This window comes from Athene noctua, chromosome 1 (genome assembly GCF_965140245.1).
Source record: "Athene noctua chromosome 1, bAthNoc1.hap1.1, whole genome shotgun sequence".
Taxonomy (NCBI): domain Eukaryota; kingdom Metazoa; phylum Chordata; class Aves; order Strigiformes; family Strigidae; genus Athene; species Athene noctua.
The window spans coordinates 220,516,333-220,526,078 of NC_134037.1; the positions used below are offsets into that span (position 1 = coordinate 220,516,333).

Below are 9,746 nucleotides of genomic sequence, written 5' to 3' on the forward strand. Positions count from 1 at the left end.
AACGTATATGGCACATTTCCGTCTTCCTTCCCTCTCCACCCCCTTCTCCCACCAGTAGTTTTTATACATCAAAACTTTTATATGTAACACACACATAACGATTTGGAGAATGAGTTTTTTACTCTATCTATATATATTTACAGTATCTTAATTAAGATAATTAAGGTGCACAGACCTCTGTCAGATTCTTCAGCTGGGATTTGTACCCACTTAGTTCTTCTGTTAGGCTCTCCTTTTTCACCTGTAGATCACTTAGCTCTTTTCTTAAAGAATGGACTACTTCATAGAATCGGATCTAGGAGAACAAGATATATATTCAGAACAGAGTCTAGCAAAATTGCAATTGCAAAACTACAACCCCCAGAACAAATCAGCTCAACATTTTATGACAATAATTCACCAAATGATTTCTAGTGCATCTCAGAACCCTGGTTGATGGCGGGCGGTGAGGAAATGTCAAAGCAAAGACAATGTCTTTCTTCAGCCTTTGACAGCAGCAGCTAAGAAAGAATCAGTTTGTGTTTGGCACTGAATAATAATTTTAAAAAAGCAGAATAAAGGTAAAGATGTACATTTCTATTCAACTAAGGCAGCTCCCAGTCAGGCTGCCCGATTAAGAAATACAGGTACTAATGGACTACATGGTCCCCCCTCTTACTTGTGCCAACTCTAGAGCCTATTTGATTAACAGTGGGAAAAAAAAAAAAACCAAGCCTATTTAGCAATAAACCTACTTGGCTTGCTAACTTCCCCCAAGCCAATATAAATTTTTATGGGGTGTGTAGAAATGGAGAAACTAATTTTGTTTTCTGCCAGTTCAGTGTGCTGAATCTGCACCAAGAAAAATGCAAGAGCAAGCACGGGAGCAATGTAAGGAAGCAGGAACAGCACATAACCAGGAAGAACTGTGACACACTCCACATACACACTTTCAACAGTAACACTGCTATATGGGTTCATCTGCACCGTGCAACTAAGCCTCTGAAAGGCTGCTGAATTAACACTGAAAAAAGCCTTATAAGAGGATTTTTTTTTTTTTTAATAAATCTAACACACACTCCTCTCTTCCCCCACTCCAGTCGCAGGCATAGTTTCAAACAAGTAAGTCTCAGATCCATAAAACTCTTCCAGAACATTTCTACTGAACAAGAAAAAAATACTAGAGAACACAGTAGTAAAACCACAAAGTCAGTAGTAAAAGACAAAAAGACACAAAACAAAGAAAGAGCTTTTTTGAAATACACCCACACACATGTACACAGAGGTTATTACTCCCAGATTAACTTGATACATTAAAAAGTTTGTTTTGGGGGATGAAAAGGAAAAAATAGTTAATTAAGCAGTATTTTCATGCAAAATCTACTCCATACCCCGATCATTAAAGCTTTGATATATGATTAAAGAAGAAATACAAGCAAGAAAGCACAGATAAAGTAAGCATTCAAGAGCAAGTTGTACTACACTTCCATTCAGAGGTCTTTGTTTTGCTACCTGTAAAGAGCAGAAGACAAAGAACAGTTCCAGGTATATTCCATATAATTGAAAGCATACAACTCTAAAAAAACACAGAAGCCATGGAAATTTACAATGTAAACATAGGTGCAGTTTGCTTTATATAATAAAGCAAGTGTCCAACATGAGTAGAAGATTATTAGTAAGGCAGAAAAGTGAAATTTTCGAAAAAGTGCTGGGGGGGTTTTGTTTTGTTTTTCATTTTCGAGTTGTTCCAGTCAAATCCTTTCTCCCCCCAAAAAAAGTGATTACAACTTTTTCTTTTTTTCTTAAAAATAACCTTGATTGTCACTAATTGGTAACCATTCAAAACATTGTAGGTTTTCTTTTAAACCACACCCAGTTTTTCCCTTAAATTCTTGTATTTTTACTGTGATTTCCCTAGGAAACCTGACTTATGCCATTATGCCACATTTACTTCCCAAACTACAACAAACCTAAACTAGATTACCCAGTCTAAATGACATGGGATACAGGTGTCAAGGACAACCACATCTGCACAGCCTTTCCAAGAAGAGATCAATCCATAGTAATAAACAAGTGCTAATGAATGCAGCAGATTAGGGGAAAGTTGTAGCAGAAGTTCAACTGTGATTATTATTTAGCTTGCTTGATGGCCAATAAATATTCATGTAACTCAGCAGTCAAAGCACACAATGCCTCTTGGCAAGTCAATATAGCAGAAAAAAATTAGTGTAATGGGACTTCATAAACAACTGCGTATCTTAAATATTACAAATTTATAGAGATGTGCTGTGAGGTCAAAGTTACCACTTACCAGGAAATTTTTAAAAAACTCTTAGCATGTGCCCACCACTTTTTATGGAATACTAGAGTTAAGCTAAAACTGGGTTGGTGCAGAGGATGAGAAAGGTGGCTTCTGTTAAGTAAAGTTACATGAAAGTAGTTGCATCAGTTAACTGCCTTCTTAAAGGCAGTTAAAGAGTAACTGAGCTGTAATTAGCAAAATGATGCAACTGAAAGAGATGGAGATGAAAACTGGATCAAACGCAATTCACAGATACCATTTTTAAACAACTTCGTGAAGAAGTTTTACAGGAGAGCACACAAGAGGCTCACTTTATTGAACAAACTAAGCGATTAAGCTGAAAAGCACCAGTTCAACAACTTGAAGTGATTTAAAATTTTGCATATGCTGTTTCAAAATTAATTCTTATAAATGGTCAAAACAAAATATAAATTTTTACGTATAAGTTCAAAACAGAAAAGTGTGATTTTAAAAGAAAGATGTGTAAAACATAATTTTTCATTTGTCATCATCACTAACATTAAACATTGCCCAGTCTTTTGCTCTTACATATCACTTGCACCCCTTTGTGGAAGAACAGTGAAAAACATCTTGCATTTGTTTAAATTCTAGTATTTTAAACTTGCAATATCTCTATCCGCAAAATCTGTGTTTAAGCACTTTCTGCTGTTTGTCCAGTTTAGCAGGTTTCAAATAAAGTGTAAGCATTACACTATTACATGCATTTACTTCTATCCTGGGGAATTGTAAGGCAGGATTTTACAACTGATAAATAGAAAACAGAGCACGAAAATTTCTTGCTCAGGTTTTCTCCAAGCTGAACACTTCCTCGACAAGGAGAATTTTACCCTAGTATCAATACACTATACTACTAGTCCATATACAGATCTGGAGCCAGTTTTTACCTGTGAAACACATAATTCCTCCTTACGTAAGCAAAACAGGAAACAGCATCAGAAAAATTACTTTTCCCCTTCACCATGAATTTCCTAATCTTCAGAAGCCAAATGGATGTATAGAGAATATGCAAAACAGTTCTGTAGCCTCCCAGAATCTTTATCAGCCAACTAATTAATCATGAACAATCACTGAGCTTAACTAATACTCTCAGGTTCACGCTGATTCTGTTGCCAAAAAAAGTGGAGAAGCAGAAAACAATATATCTTTAGTAATGTCTTCTCCAGAAAAAAAAAAAAAAAATTGGCCAAGAAAGGACATCTTTAGATGAAAAAGTGACGTGTAAAGAGGAAAGTGGCTTCACAGAATACATAACCAGTAGATTTTGAATTACAGACAAAAGTAGCATTTACTGGTTGAACATAAGAGCAAAAGAAAGGTAGATAGGGGTAGAAGGTGGCTGTTACCCACCTCTGCTGCTTCACATCTTTTTTAGAGTTTCTTTATATTCACAAATACAATCTACGCACTCTAACTGCACTGTGACAGCTTCACTTAAATCAGCTGGGAAGGTTGCTGCTGAAGAACTCCTGGTATCCATCCTGCCTGGCTACACACACTTTCATACTGACTGTCGATCAACTCCTGAAGTGCTGGAGCTTCCTGCCCACCAATTTCAAGCAAGCTGACATGGATTTCAGTCTGTGTTAAAAATCTGCTTTATTGACCATGGTGGTACAGGAATCAACAAAAACCCCTCAAATACTTCTATAGGGGGCAGTGGGTACAGTAGACAGCTAGGAGGTAATAACCTAATAGGTCCCAAGCTAAGTGTTCTTGTTTATCACTCAGAGCCTTAAGCTCTTCCTAGTACTTTCAAAAGACCAAGTTTTGGAACTTTTGAAAAAAGGCTCCCAAGAACATCCTTTAGATAAGAATGCCAAATTTTACTTCCCCATGCATATCTAGAGCACAGTATACCATGACTTTCATCCAGCAAGAGAACTCATTCACACAGCATTTTCTCCTCAAGACATGCACTCAGCATTTTAACATTATATTAATACAGCTTCCTTAATAACTAGCTCTACAGATAAGTACAATGCTAATACTTCAGTGAATTAAGGTTTACACATCTAAATCCTCTTCATTCTCAGAAGTGAGCCCGGATGCTCTGAACATGCCCCACAGTCTGTGAAGGTACTGTCTTTTTATTGCAAGCAGAGTACCCCTCTGCCCCTCCTTCTACCCATAAGCCAAAATTAACAAAGTTCTTAAATCAAGAAAATAAGTCTTAAAGTATACTTTGAGGTACACTATCTCCTGCATTTAGTCAGATAGCAAAGGGCCAGATGGAAAGCATGAGGGGAAAGTAATGTTTGCAAGAGCCATCTCAACTTGTGGTTCTGGCAAGATGAGTTTCAAACTCCTATTTTCAGTCTGCTGTATTTCATATCAAAGTGTGCCCACCATTTATTTGCAAGACCTCATCTGCTGAACATCAACAGTTAATCTTTTTAAAACAGAGTCTGGGGTTAAAAGGCTCCCCTCTTTACTGGAATCCAGTCATAACAGACTGATCCTGAAGCACATCTGCCTCTGAAGTTCCTTCATTTATAGCAAGGGAAGAATAAGAATTCTAAGAATATAGACTAGCTTCTACTATATGCACATTCCTTTAATTCTAAACAAAAGCAATTTACAGCTTGTGGTGGGTTGACCCCGGCCAGCAGCCAAGCACCCATAAGGCTGCTCACTCACTTGCTGCCTCCAGTGGGAGCAGGACAGAGGAGAGAGCAGGAAGAGCGAAAGCAAAACTCAAGTGTCAAGTTTGCTCAACATTTTAATTATCAGAAGAGAGAGGTGATTTTTTTTTTTTTAAAAAAAAAAGGTCACACAAAGACAACCACTCACCACCTCCCACAAGCAGACCTATGCCCAGCCAGTCTCTGAGCTATAACCACCCTGGAAGCCACTCCCCACGTCCTCTTTCCTCCTCCACCTCCAGTTTATATGGCTGAGCATGACGTTAGGTGGTATGGAATACTCCTTTGGGCAATTCGGGTCAACTGTCCAGCTCTGTACCCTCTCAATCTCATGACCACCCCTAGCTCACTGCGGACAGTGGGAGGCAGAATGGAGAAAAAAGTAAGCCTTGATTAGATGTGCAAGCACTGTCCAGCAGCAGCGAACACACTGGTGTGTTACCAGCTCTGTTTTCTCCACAAATCCAAAGCACAGCAAGATTCAGGCTGCTATGAAGAAAGTTAACTCCATCTCAGCCAGAACCAGGATACAGCTATATTTTAAACAAATAAAAAACACAATACTCACAGAAACATATTCAGGGATAGAAAGCTGACCTTCAGGAAGAGACTTTAGCTTCTGATAGCCATCATCTGTTAATTCCAAGTCTCGCAAACTACGACGGATATCTCCAGCCCTCTCCCTTAACTGATGATTCGTTTCCTCCAGTTGCTTCTGCCTCAATAAAATAGTTTCCATTTCTTGTTTCATCAGAGCCTGATGTTTTCTTCAAGATTGATTTGAAAACAGATGACATTAAGTAGTGAGTAATACAAGTAACAAACCTTCACAATACCCTGGCAAGGGCACGACTTATACTCATTTTGTAGGGGGGAAAATTTAGAATTTAGCTAACTCGCACATGAGCATACACCACCATGGTTACACAATTATATCAGACACAGCAGATATAAAAAGCCAGGAACTTCATTGTCATTGACAATGCAAAGCTGGATCTGAGAAGTGATAATTAATCTGACATATGTTGACCTGAATTTATAAATTAGTCTTAATTTACCAAGTAAAACGTTAAAGACATGAAAGAGCATATTTCCACACAAAACCCAAGGAACTAGTAAAGCACTAAGTAAAGCAACAGTAACTTCAATTTGTGTCTTACCAAGTTCCAGCACATACATGCTTATGGCTTATTCCACACACAATCCTTCATTTTCTACCCAGTGTAACATACAAAGTTGGGGTCCTTTTAAAAAACAAAATCCACAAACACCACTACACTTAAACAAGCAACTCTATTTCTAGCCTTAAAACACCATCATTATAATTATCACCAGCAACAAGGTATTATAAGGGGAGAGAAAGTGCACATCACTCAGATGTTTCAAAGTGTTTATTTTATTTAAATCAAAGGTGACTGACCACATTTTTGCAGGTTTTAGCTGTAACTCTTGAAGATATATTTAAATAAAATCATTCTTCAAACCACAAGAATTCCTACATTATATAAAAATATAGCAAATACTAGCTAGTACTACAAGGCGATGTCAGCCCCACTGGTTTCAAAAAGAAAAAATAGAATCCCAGGTCAGCAAAGCAGTCACACAAGGACATATTCTGCACATTGTGTATGGTTCTGTTAAACAGGGACAAGAAGTGAGGTAAAGACGAACAGGAAAACTAATGAAAAGACTGGGGAAAGTAGCTCTACTTTTTTTGCTTATTAATAACAATTTCTACATCAGTACTTTTTTAGTGAGCACTCCTCAGATAACTCAAGTATAGGCAACCTAAAAATATTCCACTCTGGTGCAAATAACAGAATGACAGACATTTTTCTGACAGTTAGCTGCTCTTAGTTGAAAGACTTTGCTCTAACTAATCTCAGGTATGGCTTCATATCCCTAAATCTGTTCTAGACTTACTACAGAATATGACTTAGAGTTGGTCACATCCTGTGAGCTGGTGCATCCTCTACTGTAACATGCAAATATTAAGTAATGCTCTTCCTTCACAGGTGTTAAAACATTTAATTGACAAAGTAATTGGGAGAAGCCTGCTAGCCAGACTATTTTCAGCTGTAGGTTAAATCAAAACATTTCAAAAAAGCAAAATTAAAAATTTCTCCATCATCAACTGAAAGCATTTCTGACCAATAAGCAATCCTAACTGGAAGTGCTAAACATTACCTTTCCCAAATCATCTAGGCCACAGAGTTATTAAAAAATTCAGTTTAAATTGATGCAAAGTCTGCCCCCTCTACCTACTGCTTTTGCTCTTTACTGGTTTTAAGAATGTTCTTACTCCCAGTTCTTACCAAATTTTGAATCCAGGTAACAATAAAACCAAAACCACAAACTGCAGTCAGGGAGGTTTGAATTCAAATTTGCTTATATGCAAATTAAATGTGTAAGTTCAATGTTCAGAATGAAAATAACAACATAATCTGCAAAATAAATCCTATTCCTGCAATTCATATTCATCAGTTTCCATTAAATTTCCATGAATTAATAAGTTATGAAAAATGAAGTTCTTAGTTTTACTTCCATCATACCTAGCATCTTCTTGCTGTAATGCCAGCTGACTATCCAGTCGTAAAGACAACAGCTGCTTTTGATGGATTGCGTCATTAAGCTTCTCTTCTAGCTCTTCAATCTAAATATAAGTTTAAAATGAAGAAAATAAGTTACCTTGGTAGTGTTTAAAGCACACTTTACAAAAAGAAAAAAGAAGAAAATAGTGAAGAGCCCAATGCACTGGTAAGTGTAATAATGATTATCTAACAATACCTCTAAATATGCCAAGACTTCATAAATTGTGGTACGGATTTTGCCCTAATGAAGTAAAAATAAGAAAAGACTTAGTTCTAAAACTGATTGTTCTCAGCAAAATAGCTGTTTGTTCAACTAATTTCAGACTCGGTTTAAACTCAAAAGCAGCAAGCCAGGAAAAACAATATAAAGTACGTTGTAAATGTGGACTGCACGCAAATGTGGCAAAGCTTTTACATCTTTCTTAGTTTCGTGTATCTTAGTGAAAACATCATAAAATCTCCTATTATTAGCATGTTGGTATACTCTAGCCACATCTTTATTAACAGATCACTGAATAGCAGCCAGATTACTTTTTCTAGTATTCCACAAGTTCAGGTTAAAAGCCCTATTAAACCCCTTACAACAGTGACAAAATCATTCTTCATTTCTAAAAGCAAAAAGGTCTTTTTCCTTTTAGAAAAGGAAAAACTGATTTGACCCAACATATAATGACTTGGACAACTCAGCTAAGTTCTCCATCTTTGTTTCCTCCTTTTCTCATTTAAAAAAACAAAAACAAAATCAAAACAAACCAACAACCCCCCCCCCAAAAAAAAAACAGAAAAAGCAACTAAGTAGGCTTCCAGCATGCAATTCACAGAAATTCTTTTCAAAATAGAAGTTTCTATGATACTCTGAAAACACCAGAAACAAGATAAGATTTCACAATGAAAGAAACGCTTCTTACCTTGGTCAAATACTCTACTTTCAAGTTGTCAATCATCAAGTTTTTTTGAGATAATTCTATTTTAAGCAGCTGAAGATTATGGAGCAACTCTTTCCGTTCAATCAACTGCTTTGTGATTTTAACAGTACCTTCTCTCTCTTCAGAGGAAGAGACATCATCAGTTGGTACTGTGGTTTCTAAGCTAATATCTTCAGACTCCAAGGAGCTAGAAACGTTTACTTTCCTGATTTCCTTCGAGCTTTTATGTGACATTTTCTTCCACTATTGGCAAAGCTATTTGAAGCTATACTTTGTGATGAGCCCCCTGAAGAATCAACTGCAAGAATCAACACAATTAAGTGAAAGGTATTAACGTCATGAAAAATTAACCAGTTAAAGACTACTAAGCAATACTCAGCATCACATTGAACGTATTTTTTTGCTCACCCAGGAAAAACATTTTAAGAAGCTCTGAAGAGGGCAGTTGCCCGAGGACTATCTTCTTAAATAGTTATTAGCATGGGGTTTGACCGCAGTAAACTAAATACCGGTGTGAATCAAGCTTACTATTAAGATGTTATAGGTAAATCAAGATGCACACCTGCCATTTATAGTGTCAGATGAGCATGCACCGAAAACTCCCGGGGCCCATGAGGCATATAGTGCCAGAGAACACCCAATAAGGGGCATAATGAGACTTGCTGGAGAAAATACTTTGATGGCCACCTTCCTCTTCTCTGAAGAAGCAACTCCACTGCTCTTACTGGGCTAATTAAGAGTCCCACATATTTTTACAACCTCTCGGTACATACCACAGCGTTTACTTAAGTGACGCAGGGGCCAACGCAGGCTGTTTCAAGCCCTACTGAGGGGGGAGATGCTATGCTCGTAGCCCGGGCCAGCACCAGCGGGGCTGCCCTGCAGCGAGGGGCGCGGGGCCCGCCCAGGACGAGCTCTCCCGGGCCGCCACAACCTCCACAGGGCAGCGCCACCACGCCGTTCCCCACGGCAGAGGCAGCTCGGCGGAAGAGATGCTGTTCTATCCGACGAAACGGCCGACTCTGCAGAAGGCAACTGTCCGGCCGAAAACGGCACCGACGGGGCGTGGGGAAGCTGACCCGGGCTCACCGGGAAGGAAGAGAAGAGCCCCGCATGCCGCCGCCGCAGCCCCCGCGCCCCGCCGCGCGCTTACCGCCACCGACGGCGCCGGGCCGGCTGGCGCGCGCGCGCCCTTCCGCGTTCCCTCAGGGCGGCTGGGGCGGGGCTGCGCGACGCCATCACCACGGCGACCAGCGGGGCCGCCGCGCGCCGCTTCCCGCGCTCT

The 9,746-nt window shown here is 38.9% G+C and overlaps 1 protein-coding gene across 3 annotated transcripts in view; it reads right to left on the reverse strand.

Moving 5' to 3' along the window:
* Positions 1-9,730, reverse strand: part of PIBF1 (progesterone immunomodulatory binding factor 1) — a 113,605-nt gene extending 103,875 nt beyond the window's left edge. For 2 of the 3 annotated variants that reach the window (XM_074912128.1, XM_074912113.1), the window contains exons 1-5: positions 9,615-9,730; positions 8,444-8,759; positions 7,497-7,597; positions 5,513-5,711; positions 176-295 (exon numbers count right to left, since the gene is read on the reverse strand). In XM_074912128.1, coding sequence (XP_074768229.1) covers positions 176-295; positions 5,513-5,711; positions 7,497-7,597; positions 8,444-8,695 — 672 coding nt within the window. In that variant the 5' untranslated portion in view covers positions 8,696-8,759; positions 9,615-9,730. Of the gene's footprint in view, positions 1-175; positions 296-5,512; positions 5,712-7,496; positions 7,598-8,443; positions 8,760-9,234; positions 9,302-9,614 lie in introns of those variants that run through there. The other variant, XM_074912117.1, reaches the window with a different exon arrangement.
* Positions 9,731-9,746: the final 16 nt, after the last annotated feature.